At 48.7% G+C, this 19,573-nt stretch overlaps 1 protein-coding gene across 1 annotated transcript in view; it reads right to left on the bottom strand.

The window, feature by feature from the left end:
* The window catches only part of agtpbp1 (ATP/GTP binding carboxypeptidase 1), a 32,913-nt gene that overhangs the window by 9,725 nt on the left and 3,615 nt on the right, over nt 1-19,573 (bottom strand). Inside the window, exons 4-22 of the mRNA XM_062544189.1 lie at nt 14,456-14,523; nt 13,919-13,982; nt 13,549-13,695; nt 12,976-13,107; nt 12,612-12,705; nt 12,301-12,338; nt 11,837-12,045; nt 11,367-11,544; nt 6,186-6,283; nt 5,956-6,072; nt 5,456-5,840; nt 5,191-5,425; nt 4,970-5,053; nt 4,134-4,220; nt 3,697-3,845; nt 2,842-2,929; nt 2,388-2,532; nt 1,684-1,834; nt 1,263-1,443 (exon numbers count right to left, since the gene is read on the bottom strand). Coding sequence (XP_062400173.1) covers nt 1,263-1,443; nt 1,684-1,834; nt 2,388-2,532; nt 2,842-2,929; nt 3,697-3,845; nt 4,134-4,220; nt 4,970-5,053; nt 5,191-5,425; nt 5,456-5,840; nt 5,956-6,072; nt 6,186-6,283; nt 11,367-11,544; nt 11,837-12,045; nt 12,301-12,338; nt 12,612-12,705; nt 12,976-13,107; nt 13,549-13,695; nt 13,919-13,982; nt 14,456-14,523 — 2,650 coding nt within the window. The remainder of the gene's footprint in view (nt 1-1,262; nt 1,444-1,683; nt 1,835-2,387; nt 2,533-2,841; nt 2,930-3,696; nt 3,846-4,133; nt 4,221-4,969; nt 5,054-5,190; nt 5,426-5,455; nt 5,841-5,955; nt 6,073-6,185; nt 6,284-11,366; nt 11,545-11,836; nt 12,046-12,300; nt 12,339-12,611; nt 12,706-12,975; nt 13,108-13,548; nt 13,696-13,918; nt 13,983-14,455; nt 14,524-19,573) is intronic.

The raw sequence follows: 19,573 nt of genomic DNA, 5'->3' as shown, positions 1-19,573 counted from the left end.
ACCACACATGCTTGGGATTATTCATTGAATTGTGTTTGTGTTTGTATCTCTCTTTTTAAATGTTCACAACCCTTTGTGGTTTATGACACGATTGTGTGTATGTGTTTCTCCTTGTGTCTGCATGAAGTGTGTATAGGCGTTTATATTAAATATAAATATGTGCAGTGTATTAGCAGTAGCCTTATAAGAGCAGACTATACACAGCCATACGTATAAGGTTACTGCTAATACACTGCACATATTTATATTTAATTTGTATTAATGTAAAACACCTTCTGTAAACCAATAGTATACTACTGTCTACCCTGCACTATAGATCCTGTCCTGTACATGCACCACCTGTCTATACTTCTTGTCTACTCACATTGCACTTTTCTGCTTTTCTTGCACTTCTGGTTAGATGCAAACTGCATTTCGCTGTCTTTGTACTTGTACTCTGCACAATGCCAATAAAGTTTAATCTAACCTAATCTAATCTAATCTAATCTAGGAGATGTCTGTGTCTTGTGTGTGTAGCTGGTGTGTGTATGAAGTGCGTATAGGAGATGTCTGTGTCTTGTGTGTGTATGAAGTGCGTATGGGAGATGTCTGTGTCTTGTGTGTGTATGAAGTGCGTATGGGAGATGTCTGTGAGCTGATCCGTTGGCCTCCCTGAGGGCATGGAGAGGAGCGCACTGTAGCCTCAGATTCCTGCTGGAGGGGGAGGATTCATGAGGACGACAGACTCTACCCTCATCTGACTCAGGGTTCATCTGAAGAAGCCAGACCATGTTTCTAGTTCATGACCCGGTCATGACCCGCTCCTGAACTTTGGATAAGATACAATGAAGGCCATTTGAAATGAACACATATCGGTGCCAACTCTGGGGTTCAGCAGGATCATGTGGTGATCCAAAAGAATGGAACACAGAGAGGAGAAATGGGAGTGTGTGTGGGTGTGGGGGTGTGTGTTTTGTGGTTTGCTGAATATAGAATATAGTAGCTGGTTTGTGTGTGTGTGCGTGTGTTGTGTTGTGTAATTTGCTGAATATAGTAGCTGGTTTGTGTGTGAGTGTGTGTATGTGTGTGTATGTGTGTGTATCTATCATAACCTCTCTTTGCTTTATAGTGCTAGTACTGATAAGTCAATAATATTTGTAGTCATTGTACTTGTCTGTGCTGTTTTGCTCTTGGTAAGGTTTTGCCCTCTGAGTTCAGGATTAAAGACTAATGTGTTCTGAGTGGGTGTGAGTGTGTGTTTGTCTTCTGTGCTCCTCCAGTACCTGCCGTTGATGACCCCGTCTGGGTTGAGCATGGGGATGATCTTGAAGAGGTAGCATGCCCGCAGGCTGTGTGCCAGGGGGGAGTTGCCCGTCAGGAACTCCAGCGTGCCCTTCATCACCCAGCTGGCATTGGTCTCGCCCGGGTGCACACGCGCCGACAGGAACACAACCGGACGGCTCCCTGCACACACACACACACACACAGGATACATGTGAGCATGTGTGTGTGTGTGCTGTTGTGGGTATAAGTTTGCATGCATATGTAAGTGTCTGTTTGTTTACATGTGTATGAAGGTGTGTGTATGTGTGGGTATGTTTGTAAATGTTTGTCTATGAGTGTGTGTGTGTGTATGTGTTAATGTGAGTGCATGAGTGAGTGTGTTTGTGAGAGTGTGTGTGTGTGTGTGTGTGTGTGTCTTACGCAGGTGGTTGAGGTGCGTAGGGCTGGTGCTGTCGGGCATGGCGGTGATGGTGAGCAGAGGACAGGGGTTCCCCCCCAGCGTCTCACACAGCACGTCCTCCCGCAGGTACACCCCGTCACCACACTTCTCCTGCAGCTTCTGCAGGTGCATCTGCTCACACACACACACACACACACACACACACACACACACACACATGCATTAAAGTACACTTTAGGAGTAAAGCAGAGAAGCAGCTGGAATACTAGAGGAACACTGAGATGGTGGAATAAGTAGGTGTAGGTGTAATGGTAAATGGTAGTAGTGTGGTACCTTTAGTGTGGAGTAGGTGTGGGGGTAATGTAGTACCTTTAGTGTGGAGTAGGTGTAGGGGTAAAGTAGTACCTTTAGTGTGGGGTAGGTGTAGGGGTAATGGTAGTGTGGTGGTACCTTTAGTGTGGAGTAGGTGTAGGGTTAATGTAGTACCTCTAGTGTGGAGTAGGTGTAGGGGTAAAGTAGTACCTTTAGTGAGGAGTAGGTGTAGGGGTAATGTAGTACGGTGGTACCTTTAGTGTGGAGTAGGTGTAGGGGTAATGTAGAACCTTTAGTGTGGAGTAGGTGTAAGGGTAAAGGTAGTGTGGTACCTTTAGTGTGGAGTAGGTGTAGGGGTAGTGTGGTAATGTGGTACCTTTAGTGTGGAGTAGGTGTAGGGGTAATGTGGTACCTTTAGTGTGGAGTAGGTGTAGGGGTAATGGTAGGCGAAGTAACAGACGTCATCCTTGTGGTGGAAGGTCACAGTGAAGGTCATGGTGTAGTAAGATTTTCCCTTTTGGCCGCCCGTCGCGATGGAACTCCTGGAGAAATGGTTCCTAAGCAACACAATCAATCACTTTGTCAGTGTCTGGTCTGTCTGCCTCCCTACCATCAGTCCTGCATTACTGATCAATACACCTGTCTGTCTGTCTGCTGGAGCCAGTTATCAATCAATACTCTAATACCTGATAAGAGACCTACCATCAGCAATACACTACAGCCTCTCAATCAGGACATGGAGGAGAGAGAGAGAGAGAGAGAGAGAGAGAGAGAGAGACAGGCAGAGAGATAGACGGAGAGACACAGAGAGAGAGATAGATGGAGAGAGAGACGGGGAGAGAGAGAGAAAGCCTAGTGATGTTTACTTGTAGTAGCAGATGTCTTGGCCGGTTCTTCCCCACTGTGGCCGTCCACTGATGGCCTCCTGTACGGAGTACATGAGCACCTGCATACCTGCGGGGACATCTTACAGTCAGCATCAGCATCAGCTCCACACACCACTTTTACACTGTTGATGACGCAGTGTAAACATGCATGATCATGACCTAGTGCCCCGTGGGCTATAACCACCTGCTCACACACTTCTGTCGTCTGCTATGATGGAGACTTTCTCGGGGAACTGAATTGTGGTTCCATTGTATGGTGTTGCATCATTGGCATTGCTTGCAGAAATAGTTGATAACTTTTCAAGCGGCAAATGCAGGCGCCAGCCAAGCACATTTTTTGGCTCCAAAACTCCCTAAAAACCCCTCTGCACACATTAAAAGTCCTATACAGATACAGTATTGGGTATTTTGGTGACAGTAGGGCTCCCCCTAGAGGTGGGGAATATTAATACTTTACCCAACCATTGTAAATACTTCTCATGCCATGCCATGAGCCCTTCCCCCTAGACAACGATACATATGCAGTTGATTTGAAACAGAAGGACTAGCAACAGGTCTCCAAAGAGCTGTATCTACTGCCCAGGTGATGTTCCACGATTCTCACAAGATGTCTCTAGTTCACTGTCAGCCAAATTGCAAGGCTGGTTTTCCCCCTGAGAGGCTCTGCCAGCTATACTAGGTGTTTCTATACTAAGTTTCTTTACCATCGAAATGACTTTGAAGCTATTATATTAAGGTAAAGAACGTTCATAGCTGCTTTAATGCACAGGAGCATGTGAACGGGCCAACACGAGTATGAAGGTGCTGCACTGTGCTTTATGCAGTAGAACCCACCATAGTTGAACTGGCTGTTGGCCTTCTCACAGTTGATGATGTTGAAGCGATATGGTGTTCCTACACGCATGCTGCTCACTTCAAAGTAGAACCACTGATGGTAGTGATTACTGTTGATGTCCGAGTTCAGGATTAAATCATACTCAAACCTGAAATACACACACACACGCACACACACACGCACAGACACACGCACAGACACACGCACACACACACACACGCACGCACACACACAGAATATGAACATGATGCATGAATATAAATATGAATTCAGCATCAGACCCACACCACACACATTCAGCCACGTTTTCCCAAATGGTAATCCAATACACATCCCAAATGCAGTCCCTGTACTCATGGCAAAGCCCTATGTGTTGAATGGGTGACTGAAGAGGGTGTTGGACACGTGAGAGAGGACACCGGACGGCCTCACTTACTTCCTGACTTGGACGGCCTTCCGCAGGTTCCCAGACTCAAACTGGGAGTTGAACTTGAGCGTCTCTCCGTCATCGATGACCGGACAGCTACGGAAGAGAGACCGGACACAAGAGAGAGCCACAGAGGAAGCAGACCCGGGGGAGAGATGGAGGGAAGAGAAGAGAAGAGAAAGAGTTGAAGAGGGAGAAGAAGAAAGACACCGCAACACATGGGGATGGAAGAAGGACACGCTACAGTACAGTACATGACTACACACACTTGATCTGAACACAGTCATTAAACACAATAATTAATGGGCCGGCGCTGTGAAGTAATTCCGTTTGGTTAGAATAAATTAGTACACACATACACAGAGAAAATCATCTAGTAAGTGCCTCTCAAATGGAGATGATTTAAGATTTAAGATTCAAGATGACAGATCTTTGGCAGGACACTGCAGTTGTGTGTTGGAGCAGACAGAGGATGTGGGTCGGGAGAGAGAGAGAGGAAGAGGAGAGGAGAAGAGAAGAGAGGAAAGGGGGAGGGAGAGAGAGGAGAGGGGGAGAGAGAGAGGAGAAAAAAGCAGGAGACAAGACAGTTGAGGTCACACAATGGGAGAAAAGAATAGTAAAAGACATAACACACTGATTAGACAGGTCCAAACCTCACGTCTCTATTGCTCTCTCCCTCTCTCTCTTTCTCACACACACACACACACACACACACACACACACACACACACACACACACACACACACACACACACACACACACACACACACACACACACACACACACACACACACACACACACACACACACACACACACACACACACGATTGGTCACTCCCTCACCTCTGCAGGTCAAGGTCATAGACTACTTTATCCAGGATGTCACTGGGGTGGATGAGACGCTCAATGTCCTGAAAGATCTTGGTCCTGCTCACAACAACAACAACAACAAATAGTTCAACATTCTCTATGTGTGTGTGTGTGTGTGTGTGTGTGTGTGTGTGTGTGTGTGTGTGTGTGTGTACAGTAGGTCTATGCTGTGCTGCTCTGGCCTCCTGTCTCACCTCTGTACTCCGTACACTCTCTCCAGGATGGGCTCAGGTGTGCTGGGCGCCAGGTGCCCGCAGTAGTCCGGGTACGCCACCTCCGTGTAGCTGGGCACGGAGCGCGTTCCCTTGGCCACCTGCACGTAGAGCTCGGGGTCGTGCAGCGGCAGCAGCGCCGCCGTGTCGGGCACCTCCAGCACGCCGTCCTCCGGGCCCCCGCCCGTCCCGCTGCTCCCACTGCCCCCTCCTCCACCTCCTCCTCCACCTCCTCCACCTCCTCCACCTCCTCCATCCAGGGCCAGCCGGTTCAGGCTGCTGCTCAGCTCCAGCTCCAGGGCGTCGGGGGCCCGTGGTGGTGGCGCGGCCGTGGGCCCCAGCGGCGGGGTGCGGTCGGGGGCCGCGGGGCTGTGGCCGGGCCCTGGGCTGGGGCTGGGGCTCTCGCTCTGGAGCAGCTTCTCGGGCGCGCGGCTCAGGCTGATGTTGTCCAGCTCCAGGGGCCCCGGCGGCCGCGGCTCGCCCTTCTCCGGCCGGCAGGACTTGAGCTCGGCCTCGGGGGGGCCCTTGGGCGGGGTCTGGCCCGTGGGCACCATGACCGGCCTGGGGGGTTTGGGGAGGGGAGGGGCTGGCGTCACGCCAACGCCCGCCTTGGAATTGGTCAAGTCGAAATCCTGCGACAGACAGGGCAAATGAGGTCATCAACCTGAGACAGGGAAACACACAGGCATCTACAAAAACACAAGAAAAAGCACTGCAGCTACTACTAGCCTGTTCAAAAAGCTTTACCTGAAAGTCCTCAGAAAATTCCAGAAAGAAGCGCTCGTACACCCTCAGCTCATCAAAGGGCCGAGTCTGCACCTGCCTCGGACGCAGCTTAGCAATGTCCGTCTCAATGTCATCATTCTGGAAGGAGGTTTTAGGAGACGGAGATTATATGAGGCATTGTACAGGTGTCACATATGACAGGTGACAGGTGAGAGCGAGCTCTAGTATACAGCCACAGCCACAGCCTGTACCTGTCCCTTGTCCTTCTCGTCCTCTTCGTTCTCCGTGTCGTTCTCCGTGTCCGGCTCCATGTCCTCGTTATCGTCACTCTCATCCACCACGTCGTCCACTAACAAGAGAAACACAACACATGCTCAAGCCCTCAACTGACCACAGACATAACATGCTCTTTCACATAGGACACACAACAACACTTTGGAACATGTATTGTGGAAAGAGGCAGATAAATAAAAATGACCACTATTATTATTATTATTATTATTATACTGGTAGTCTAGTATTTCAAAGTGCCCTAGATCAAAAGTAAGAGCATTTTGAAGATAATAACAAGTGGCAGTCCATAGGGGTTCATGCTCTAGAAAAGCTCATTTATCTGAAAGTAACTGTGAAAGATATTACCAACTTCTTTCTTATTCTATTGTTGTTTTATGTTATACATATTTCCCTTTCAATGGTTTTGACATGAACATGAAGAAAAAATATATCTAAAGGGTTTTTAGGAAACTTTTAAAATATTCTGTTCTGCAACTCTGTTAACATGAAAAGCATCTCTTTTCTCCTCCCTCAATGACATTAAGCCCAGAAATGACAAAAGAAAGAAAGAAAGCGCCTTGGTAAGACATTTGATTTCGTATAGGAAATATTCTCCGGTAAAAATGTGTAACTCCCATGCAGATTCAAATCATATAAAGATTTAATTTCATCAGACCATGTTGTGTTACCATTTAAGTACAAGTAGGTATACTGACATATTGTTCTTCAATCTTGGTTCATAAATTGCTGAGTGGCACCAACAAATCTAGTGGGCATGTAACTCCCCTTGTGTGATCTTCCCCTTTACTTCATTTGATCTAGCACTGTGAACACGGCCATCTTTGTTTGGCAAATTAGAGTGCAGAGAAACATACATTAAGTTGTGATGGTGCTTGGAGTGTGCTGGAGCTGTGGTGTAGTGTAGTGTAGTGTAGTGTAGTGTAGTGTAGTGTAGAGTAGTGTAGTGCGGTGCTCACCCCCAAGGGGCTGGTTGTAGAGCTGTAGTGTGGTGGTGTAGTGCAGTGGAGTGTAGTGTAGTGTAGTGTAGTGTAGTGTAGTGTAGTGTAGTGTAGTGTAGTGTAGTGTAGTGTAGTATGGTGCTCACCCCCGGGGGGCTGGTTGTAGAGCTGTAGTGTAGTGTAGTGTAGTATGGTGCTCACCCCTGGGTGGCTGGTTGAAGAGCTGTAGTGTAGTGTAGTGTAGTGTAGTGTAGTGTAGTGTAGTGGTGTAGCATGGTGCTCACCCCCGGGGGGCTGGTTGTAGAGCTGTAGTGTAGTGTAGTGTAGTGTAGTGTAGTGTAGTGTAGTGTAGTGTAGTGTAGTAATAGGTGCTCACCCCCAGGGGGCTGGTTGTAGAGCTGTAGTGTAGTGTAGTGTAGTATGGTGCTCACCCCCGGGGGGCTGGTTGAAGAGCTGTAGTGTAGTGTAGTGTAGTGTAGTGTAGTGTAGTGTAGTGTAGTGTAGTGTAGTGTAGTGTAGTGTAGTGTAGTGTAGTATGGTGCTCACCCCTGGGTGGCTGGTTGTAGAGCTGTAGTGTAGTGTAGTGTAGTGTAGTGTAGTGTAGTATGGTGCTCACCCCTGGGTGGCTGGTTGTAGAGCTGTAGTGTAGTGTAGTGTAGTGTAGTGTAGTGTAGTGTAGAGTAGTGTAGTGTAGTGTAGTGTAGTGTAGTGTAGTGTAGTGTAGTGTAGTGTAGTGCTCACCCCCGGGGGGCTGGTTGTAGAGCTGTAGTGTAGTGTAGTGTAGTGTAGTGTAGTGTAGTGTAGTGTAGTGTAGTGTAGTGTAGTGTAGTATGGTGCTCACCCCTGGGTGGCTGGTTGAAGAGCTGTAGTGTAGTGTAGTGTAGTGTAGTGTAGTGTAGTGTAGTGGTGTAGTATGGTGCTCACCCCCGGGGGGCTGGTTGTAGAGCTGTAGTGTAGTGTAGTGTAGTGTAGTGTAGTGTAGTATGGTGCTCACCCCTGGGTGGCTGGTTGAAGAGCTGTAGTGTAGTGTAGTGTAGTGTAATGTAGCATAGTGTAGTGTAGTGGTGTAGTATGGTGCTCACCCCCGGGGGGCTGGTTGTAGAGCTGTAGTGTAGTGTAGTGTAGTGTAGTGGTGTAGTATGGTGCTCACCCCTGTGTGGCTGGTTGAAGAGCTGTAGTGTAGTGTAGTGTAGTGTAGTGTAGTGTAGTGCTCACCCCCGGGGGGCTGGTTGTAGAGCTGTAGTGTAGTGTAGTGTAGTGTAGTGTAGTGTAGTGTAGTGTAGTGGTGTAGTGTAGTGTAGTGTAGTGTAGTGTAGTGTAGTGTAGTGTAGTGTAGTGTAGTGTAGTGTAGTGTAGTGGTGTAGTATGGTGCTCACCCCCGGGGGGCTGGTTGTAGAGCTGTAGTGTAGTGTAGTGTAGTGTAGTGTAGTGTAGTGTAGTGTAGTGTAGTATGGTGCTCACCCCCGGGGGGCTGGTTGTAGAGCTGTAGTGTAGTGTAGTGTAGTGTAGTGGTGTAGTATGGTGCTCACCCCCGGGGGACTAGTTGTAGAGCTATAGTGTAGTGTAGTGTAGTGTAGTGTAGTGTAGTGTAGTGGTGTAGTATGGTGCTCACCCCCGGGGGGCTGGTTGTAGAGCTGTAGTGTAGTGTAGTGTAGTGTAGTGTAGTGTAGTGTAGAGTAGTGTAGTGTAGTGTAGAGTAGTGTAGTGTAGTGTAGTGTAATGGTGTAGTATGGTGCTCACCCCCGGGGGGCTGGTTGTAGAGCTGTAGTGTAGTGTAGTGTAGTGTAGTGTAGTGTAGTGTAGTGTAGTGTAGTATGGTGCTCACCCCCGGGGGGCTGGTTGTAGAGCTGCAGTGTAGTGTAGTGTAGTGTAGTGTAGTATGGTGCTCACCCCCGGGGGGCTGGTTGAAGAGCTGTAGTGTAGTGTAGTGTAGTGTAGTGTAGTGTAGTGCTCACCCCCGGGGGGCTGGTTGTAGAGCTGTAGTGTAGTGTAGTGTAGTGTAGTGTAGTATGGTGCTCACCCCCGGGGGGCTGGTTGTAGAGCTGTAGTGTAGTGTAGTGTAGTGTAGTGGTGTAGTATGGTGCTCACCCCCGGGGGACTAGTTGTAGAGCTATAGTGTAGTGTAGTGTAGTGTAGTGTAGTGTAGTGTAGTGTAGTGTAGTGTAGTGTAATGGTGTAGTATGGTGCTCACCCCCAGGGGGCTGGTTGTAGAGCTGTAGTGTAGTGTAGTGTAGTGTAGTGTAGTGTAGTGTAGAGTAGTGTAGTGTAGTGTAGAGTAGTGTAGTGTAGTGTAGTGTAATGGTGTAGTATGGTGCTCACCCCCGGGGGGCTGGTTGTAGAGCTGTAGTGTAGTGTAGTGTAGTGTAGTATGGTGCTCACCCCCGGGGGGCTGGTTGTAGAGCTGTAGTGTAGTGTAGTGTAGTGTAGTGTAGTATGGTGCTCACCCCCGGGGGGCTGGTTGTAGAGCTGTAGTGTAGTGTAGTGTAGTGTAGTGGTGTAGTATGGTGCTCACCCCCGGGGGACTAGTTGTAGAGCTATAGTGTAGTGTAGTGTAGTGTAGTGTAGTGTAGTGTAGTGTAGTGTAGTGTAGTGTAGTGTAGTGTAATGGTGTAGTATGGTGCTCACCCCCAGGGGGCTGGTTGTAGAGCTGTAGTGTAGTGTAGTGTAGTGTAGTGTAGTGTAGTGTAGAGTAGTGTAGTGTAGTGTAGAGTAGTGTAGTGTAGTGTAGTGTAATGGTGTAGTATGGTGCTCACCCCCGGGGGGCTGGTTGTAGAGCTGTAGTGTAGTGTAGTGTAGTGTAGTATGGTGCTCACCCCCGGGGGGCTGGTTGTAGAGCTGTAGTGTAGTGTAGTGTAGTGTAGTGTAGTATGGTGCTCACCCCCAGGGGGCTGGTTGTAGAGCTGTAGTGTAGTGTAGTGTAGTGTAGTGTAGTGTAGTGTAGTGTAGTGTAGTATGGTGCTCACCCCCGGGGGGCTGGTTGTAGAGCTGTAGTGTAGTGTAGTGTAGTGTAGTGTAGTGTAGTGTAGTGTAGTAATAGGTGCTCACCCCCAAGGGGCTGGTTGTAGAGCTGTAGTGTAGTGTAGTGTAGTATGGTGCTCACCCCCGGGGGGCTGGTTGTAGAGCTGTAGTGTAGTGTAGTGTAGTGTAGTGTAGTGTAGTGTAGTATGGTGCTCACCCCCAGGGGGCTGGTTGTAGAGCTGTAGTGTAGTGTAGTGTAGTGTAGTGTAGTGTAGTGTAGTGTAGTAATAGGTGCTCACCCCCAGGGGGCTGGTTGTAGAGCTGTAGTGTAGTGTAGTGTAGTGTAGTGTAGTGTAGTGTAGTGTAGTATGGTGCTCACCCCCAGGGGGCTGGTTGTAGAGCTGTAGTGTAGTGTAGTGTAGTGTAGTGTAGTGTAGTGTAGTGTAGTGTAGTAATAGGTGCTCACCCCCAGGGGGCTGGTTGTAGAGCTGTAGTGTAGTGTAGTGTAGTATGGTGCTCACCCCCGGGGGGCTGGTTGTAGAGCTGTAGTGTAGTGTAGTGTAGTGTAGTGTAGTGTAGTGTAGTGTAGTATGGTGCTCACCCCCAGGGGGCTGGTTGTAGAGCTGTAGTGTAGTGTAGTGTAGTGTAGTGTAGTGTAGTGTAGTGTAGTGTAGTGTAGTGTAGTGTAGTATGGTGCTCACCCCCGGGGGGCTGGTTGTAGAGCTGTAGTGTAGTGTAGTGTAGTGTAGTGTAGTGTAGTAATAGGTGCTCACCCCCAGGGGGCTGGTTGTAGAGCTGTAGTGTAGTGTAGTGTAGTGTAGTGTAGTGTAGTGTAGTATGGTGCTCACCCCCGGGGGGCTGGTTGTAGAGCTGTAGTGTAGTGTAGTGTAGTGTAGTGTAGTGTAGTGTAGTAATAGGTGCTCACCCCCAGGGGGCTGGTTGTAGAGCTGTAGTGTAGTGTAGTGTAGTGTAGTGTAGTGTAGTATGGTGCTCACCCCCGGGGGGCTGGTTGTAGAGCTGTAGTGTAGTGTAGTGTAGTGTAGTGTAGTGTAGTATGGTGCTCACCCCCGGGGGGCTGGTTGTAGAGCTGTAGTGTAGTGTAGTGTAGTGTAGTGTAGTGTAGTGTAGTGTAGTGTAGTGTAGTGTAGTGTAGTATGGTGCTCACCCCCGGGGGGCTGGTTGTAGAGCTGTAGTGTAGTGTAGTGTAGTGTAGTGTAGTGTAGTGTAGTAATAGGTGCTCACCCCCGGGGGGCTGGTTGTAGAGCTGTGCCACAGGGCCTCCTGCAGGCACATGGGGCAGGTCGTGCTGATAGACGCTCTTAATGGTGGGCAGCGGCAGCCGGTTCTTAGGGAAGCACTTCCTCATGATCAGACTGGACGTGCTGACCAGCGAGTCCAGAGTCCGCACAGGCAGGCACTCCTGTCACAAACACACACACACACACACACACACACACACACACACACACACACACACACACACACACACACACACACACACACACACACACACACACACACACACACACACACACACACACACACACACACACACACACACACACAATCATAAGATACATACACATCTGGAAATGCTCACAAGAAGGAGCCTAGAGAGCACAGGAAACCTGAGTGTATCTGAGTGTAATGTATGCCCATATGTAATGTATGGGCCATATGGTGAGTGTGTATGAAGACAGCATGGCGCTCACAGTGGATGTGTTGTAGAGGATTCTCATGCCGTCGGCCTCGATGAAGGCCTTCCTGCCCAGCTTGCTATTGGTCACGTTCTTCAGGCATCCCAGAATGCTCTTGCGGATGAGCGTGTGGCGGTGGCGGGTGTCGTTGCGGTGCCAGTCCTGGTAGATGGCCAGCAGGGTGGACACTTGAGCCCTCTCTACGGCACGCCGGGCATTCATCTCTACACACACACACACACACACACACACGCACACACACACAGGGGAAAGACATAGACATGTGCAAAAAACGTACACACACTTGCATATTTAATGTTGTATTTATATGTATGGTATACAGTATGTAGGCTATAGTGCAGATACTTCCAGAAATACACGGTCAGTTCACACACACACACACCGCACCAGCAGGACAGACACACACCCACACAGACAAAGAAGCACTGACTGAAACATTAAACCTTCTCATAACTCACTGGATTTCAGCAATGCTCCCAGTGTGTCCAACGCCACTCTGTCAAAACATACAGAGAAAAGTCACACTACACACACACACACACACACTCTCTCTCTCCCTCTCTCAGTCTGCTCACAGACACGCAAAAACATACACAGTCTTTCTGTCTATGTTTCACAGACACACATAGATTCAAACATGGGGGTACACACACACACACACACACACGCACACACAGATGCACACACACACATACACACACACACACACACGCACACACAGAAACACAGAGCAGAGCTGCAAATGCCATCACTGAGTCCATTTACATACTTCATGACACTGGTGTTCTTCTTGCTGTAGGGTCCAATGACTTTAAACATCAGCTCCACAACTCCATTCTTTCCTAATGAGACTGCATTCACCGCTGTAACACACACACACACACACACACACACACACAAACACTATGAACTATGGCACAACGGAAAACATGTTCAACATAGCACTACTTTGGCAGCACTGCTGGCCTAAATATTTCTAATGGTTTACAAGGTACCGGATGACGGGAGTGAAGATAGTGTGTTATTCTACTAAAATAAACAAACTAGTGTAGCTATTCTCAAGTGTGTGTGTATGTGTGTGTATGTGAGTGTGTGTGAGTGTGTGTGAGTGAGACAAGGACATTGAGACTCACAGTTGGCAGAGTAGACACGCAGCACTTGCAGGCATGGCAGCAGGAGTTTGTTGTTGTGGACATTCTGCTTCAGGAGGTTAACGGTCACGTTAAGAGCTCCGGTCAGACGAGCCTTCACACCAAACTTCCTATCTACTCACACACACATACACACACACACACACACACACACACACACACACACACACACACACACACACACACACACACACACACACACACACACACACACACACACACACACACACACACACACACACACACACACACACACACACACAGACACACACACACACACACACACACACACACACACACACACACACACACACACACACACACACACACACAGTGAGCACACTCTTACATGATTACAAATTATGAGAAGATCATTTGTGCAAGTGTGTGAGTGTATGTACTATATACTGTATGTATGCTTTGCTGACTGAAAACAACACGTTTGTTCCAGCTACTGTATCACAGGCTTTTAGTAATGCTGCAGTGCCCATCTCAGTCAGTAATTGTGTGCATGTGTGTGTGTGTGTGTGTGTGTGTGTGTGAGTGTGTGTGTACCTTTGGGTCCTATTTTGGCCAGCAGGGAATGGACATGCAGCATGAGGTCCTCGTTGGGTGGAGATTCCTTACTGGAGCTGATCAACAGCTGCAGGAGCACACCTGTACCACCTTTACTCACACACACTCCTATCCTCCTGCCTCCACCTACACACACACACACACATAAACATAAACATAAACATAAACACACACACACACACACACACACACACACACACACCAGCTCGTTAGAGGAAGATAAAGAGCCCCTGAACAACTGGCCTGGTAATCATGCTATCGGACTCTATAAAGCCATCAGTCACAGTTTTAACAGTCCTATAAATATCAGTCTCCCATCAGCCAGGAGGGCATCATGCAGTGCACTTACCTACACTCAGCAGTTCATTCAAGATGTTCAGGATGTTCAAGATGGTCTGCAGGTCCCGTGTGTTCTACCAATCAGTGGGAGAGATGGAGTTGTGAGCGTGAGCGTGGCCAATGGCACAGTGAAAGATTTGTGTGATCATAGTTTAAATCACAGTGTAGTATAAAGTGCTTTGAGAGGAGCATTACACTTGTATTTTGGTCTAGAGGTACTGCATGTGTGCGTGTTTTATAAATGGGATGACATTTTGAAACCTACTATACTCCCATAAACACGTTCAAGATAATGTCACCATGCACAACAGAGCCATTAGAATACTTCAGCTAGCCATGTGTCTTCATACTTAAAGAGACAGATTTTTTTCTTCTGGAGTGTGAGCTCTTTGAATTCTATGAGAACTGCTAGCCTCTAGAACATGCCTGTGGCCCATGTCTGGTCCTGTGTGAGTGAGAATACTCCATGATGGTGCAGTACAGTACAGTTCAGTGCACTGCGGCGTTTGTGTTTGTTCTGCGGAGGTTAGGTCTGCTGAGGACTCACCTCCAGAGAGGCCAGGATGACCTCCATTCCACCAGAGCCCTTAGTGGTCAGCTCCTTCCTGGTCTTCTCTGTAGACACACACACACACACACACACACACACCACACACACACACACACACACCACACACACCACACACACCACACACACCACACACACCACACACACCACACACACCACACACACACACACACACACACACATACACACACACACACACACACACACACACACACACACACACACACACACACACACACACACACAAATAGGTGTTTACAAACCTGGCACGTCATATTTTAGCCCATACTGACAAACACATGTCTGTCTGTGTGTAAGAATATCGCCGTTGAGTTCTGTGGCATTCATACTCCACCTCTGTGCCCCGGCCCCTGGCTGCTTAGGGTTGTGTTACAGAACAGCAACATCAGAGCCACTTCACCTGCGCCACAAGCAGCACAAAACAGTCTCGAGCTGCAAAACCAGCCCAGGACCTGCAGCCTTTGGAGAGGTTTGAGCAGTATCATGAAGAAGGCTGAATCTCAATGTCAAGGTCTTTCGTGAGAGGAGTCACGTGTGTGATGATTTGGATGCTTTGTAATGTCATGACTATGCTTTTATTCCTTCCATTCTGTGGCAATTTATCATCTTGACATTACGGCGGTGTGTTTTAGAATTCCATGTGTATGGTAATGCTCTAAGCTGCATGACCTCTTTGTACTTTATGATGAATACAAGTCATGTGTGTGATGATTCGGACGGTTAGTAAAGGCATGAGTGTTAACCATCTTACAGCAGTTCCAAACACACACACATCCAGAACGAGGCCGAGGTTAGCTGACCACTGGTTGCATTAGCATAAACTGTGGCGTGCTCAGGTGCAGCAGAGATCACTGAGAGGGCTCCTCACTGAGAAGGCCCAGAGTGAGTGGACAGTTCTAGAGTGCAACGCGGGCACAAACACACCCAGCAACAGAGAGAGAGACGAGACAGAGTTAGGGAGCAAAACATGCAGGTGAGCTCTTTAAATAGACAGTAGGACAATGGATGCATCCATCATATCGGCAAACCTGCGTGACCCCCCCACCATCCCCCACCTCCCAGATAGACACAGACACACACACACACACCCAGACACACACACACACAAAACACTTGGAGCAGCTCAACAACTTGCACTTCTTGCATCCTTTCCAACAGCCCACCACCCCGGCCCCCTCAGCCGTCAGCACCCCGCTGTGATGGCTACAGGCACATCACCCTGGCAACAACACAAGGCTGTGTGTGTGTGTGTGTGTGTGTGTGTGTGTTTGTGTGTGTGTGTGTGTGTGTGTGGACGTGTGCATGTCTACCACTCTCACACACACACACACACACACACACACACACACACACACACACACACATGCAAGCATTTGGGGTATAGGCCAGAGGAGCATGTCACACACTTTGATTTAAGTGCTGGTAAATTAAGCCATTGAGCAAATCAGGTTTCAGCATCCGTATTGGGAGAGCCATCAAAACTCTCAGCACCTCGCTCTTACATGTCCTCTCTGTGACTTTTGTCTACTTTATATTTATAGTTGATTTGTTTACGCACACACACTCACACACACACCACTGTGGCAGCCCAAACAACGATCCCCTCCAGCGTAGGCTTGCTGATCACTAATAGTCTTAAGTGGCATTTTATCTGATGGATCTTTCCAAGATATGGAAGCCGATCTGCCCGTTGACATCTTGAATTACTAAACCGTTGAGTCGATGACCTTTCTGTTCCACTGAGGTGTGCTGGAGTCTTAATCTCTTGGCTAGATCAGGCCGGCCAGAGAGCGGCGGACCCCCGGAGCCTGCAGGTCGCTGCACACGCTCGAGCACCCGACCCCCCCCACCTGTTGCTGCTACTACACGTAGACGCCCAGAGCAGGGCAGGGCAGGCCCAGCGACGGAGAGCACGTCTCACCCCACACTACTGCACATGTGCATCCACACGGCTCACTGAGCTGGAGCGCACTGCAATAGCAACAGCTGTCTGCTCTTGGTAAGGGCCCCACTTTACTTCAATAGCCTGTTTCGTCCTCCTATTATTTGCAGACACTTTTTTTGTGTGTGTTGCAGGCAACAGACAGGCTAAAGGCAAAGTGCTACTAGCAGTTAGGGTTTGAATGAGGAACTGGGTGAAGTGGGCATAAGGGTTAGCTAGGTCTAGTTGACAATTCGATTAGTTGAAGAGTTAGGGTCTTTTGCCAGGTATTTGACTGACTGCTTAAAATTGATGATAGTCCAATGGAGTGTCTATCAAAATGTATGATAAAACAGTTGTTGATTAAAGTATTGTAAAATACATACTGTACTTTAAATACATCTCCTGTCGGGAGAGTGTGTGTGTGTGTCTGTGTCTGTGTCTGTGTCTGTGTCTGTGTCTGTGTCTGTGTCTGTGTCTGTGTCTGTGTCTGTGTCTGTGTCTGTGTCTGTGTCTGTGTCTGTGTCTGTGTCTGTGTGTATGTGCCTTTCTTCTGTGCTTTACCTGGGCTGTATGAAGACCGTCTGAAATCCTCGACTCGCCGTCTGCGATATTCCATTTCTGAGCCGAATCTCCGCTCAACACACACAAACACACACTCTCTCACTCTTACACAGCTAAACTTGACTCGCCGCACACACGCATAGGCAAACTGAAGCAGGAACCAGTGCAAATGTGCAAATGCTCAGTTACCCTTCGGTCCCTGATAGATAAATGTTAAGCCCCCGATTCCCCATACCAGCAGACGCACGCGACTGCGCACACTATTGCGCACACACACACACACACACACGCATGGTCATAGGCCCCGCCTACACACTCTCGACGGAGCATTCAGCCAATTCTCAACACTGTTCAGAACTGCGTGTGCCGGTGAGTCTAATCATAGACAAGTTGTGCCAGAGTGAGAGAGGTAGAAAGAGAAAGAGAGAGAGAGAGAGAGGAGAGCAGAAGGAATAAGAGAGAGAGAGGGAGGGAGAGAGAAAGGAGAAAGTGCTATGGAGACAGATGGTGACAGGGAGAGACATGGAGAGAAGGACAGTGAAAGCTTGGTATGGGATGGTGAAAGCGAGAGAGACAGAGGAAGGGAGAGGGAGAGAGAGAGGGAAAGAGAGGGCAAGAGAGAGGGAGGGAGGGGAGAGAGAGAGAGGGAAAGAGAGAGATAGAGAGGGTAGATTCTCTCTTGCTCTTTAGGAGTGGAGGCTACAGGATGGATATGATTACAGCCGGAGAGAGTCTCTGCCCTACAGCTGAACCCTGGAGCAGCACACTGCAGACACACCGCAGGAACCCAAGCCAGGCAAGTACCCAACACACACACACACACACACACTAACCCAACACAGGCAAGTACCCAACACACACACACACCATACACACACACACACACACACACACACACTAACCCAACACAGGCAAGTACCCAACACACACACACACCCTACACACCCTACACACACACACACACACACACACACTAACCCAACACAGGCAAGTGCCCAACACACACACCCTACACACACACACACTAACCCAACACAGGCAAGTACCCAACACACACCCTACACACACACACTAACCCAACACAGGCAAGTACCCAACACACACACACTCGTAACACACACACTAACCCAACACAGGCAAGTGCCCAACACACACACACACCCTACACATACACACTAACCCGACACAGGCAAGTGTGCCCAACACACACACTACACACACACACACACACTAACCCAACACAGGCAAGTACCCAACACACTCACCCTACACACACTAACCCAACACAGGCAAGTACCCAACACCAGCTACAACACACTAACCCAGCACCTTTACTACCTCAGCACAGCTGCTGACTGACACAACAATCCAAGCAACTAACCTCCTAAAGCAACTCACTGAAGGCCAGAGAAAACTAACCCAAAAGACTCTTATTAACACAATAAACTAGCAACACTGTAACCCCACCTGAAAGCATACATTAACATAAAACATGCATGTCCAAATGTGTGTGTGTGTGTGTGTATAATATATACACATTAACCCACCCAAATCAAACAGTGTCAAAGCATGCTTAGTCTTAGAAGCTTTCACATCATTCTTATAGCATAAATGAGAGACCATATTCTTCATGGTAACTCTTCCATAGATGATGAAGAGAGAAAGAGAGAGAGAGGGGGAGGGAGAGAGAGAGAGAGAGAGAGAGAGAGAGAGAGAGAGAGAGAGAGAGCACAGGGGCCTATCCTGTAACCCAACCCAGCTGTGCCCCCGCCCAACACATTCATATCTCCACTCAGCATAAGGCGGCTGGCGAGGGGGAGTGCAGACACAGGAGAATCTGATCAGGGAGGCGCTGACTGATTGACAGCAGGATGCCAGCGAGGTGCGAAGTTTGTTTTTGCCTCTTTTAGTGCCAGTCAGATTACGCTGGCATGTGGGCAGCGAGGCAAAGCTCTGAGGTTAACGGGGGCGAGGTGAAGGCAGGGCCACCCTGATGAAAGGACTCGAGGAGTCGCAGAGGTGAGAGAATGAGGTGTCGCACCATTAGCCAATGGGGTGCCTCTGCATCTGTCACTCTCGGAACGGTTGTGGCGGGCCATTATCGACTTAAGTCCTCTAATGAACTGGAGGAACTTCTCCCTAACACATAAAGGGCCACCCAGTCGCCCCAATGTGAGAGAGTGTGTGTGTGTGTGTGTGTGTGTCTTCTCTACACAAAAACACAGCAGAGAGTTGGGCTAGAATTTGCACATTTAGTGGTGTATGTCTGACATAAGATCATATCCTGTAGTGTTCACCATACAGTATGTCTGTATGATAAGGAGGGTGTGTGTGCATGTGCTTGCCTGTGTGTGTGTGTGTGTGTGTGTGTGTGTGTGTGTGTGTGTGTGTGTGTGTGTGTGTGTGTGTGTGTGTGTGTGTGTGTGTGTGTGTGTGTGCGTGCGTGTGTGTGCGTGAGTCCTGGGGATTAACTGGTAAAAAGAGATGGATTGAGAGGGGAGATTGGGTGTCAAACTTGGCCATAGTGGTATGAGAGGAGACTGACAGCTGACACCTGCGCCGTCTATAAGTGTGTGTGTGTGCACCAGTGT

The sequence above is a fragment of the Sardina pilchardus genome, chromosome 8, assembly GCF_963854185.1.
Source record: "Sardina pilchardus chromosome 8, fSarPil1.1, whole genome shotgun sequence".
NCBI classification, from domain to species: domain Eukaryota; kingdom Metazoa; phylum Chordata; class Actinopteri; order Clupeiformes; family Clupeidae; genus Sardina; species Sardina pilchardus.
Note: the sequence above shows the minus strand (reverse complement) of the source record. Positions and strands in the feature narration are given on the sequence as shown.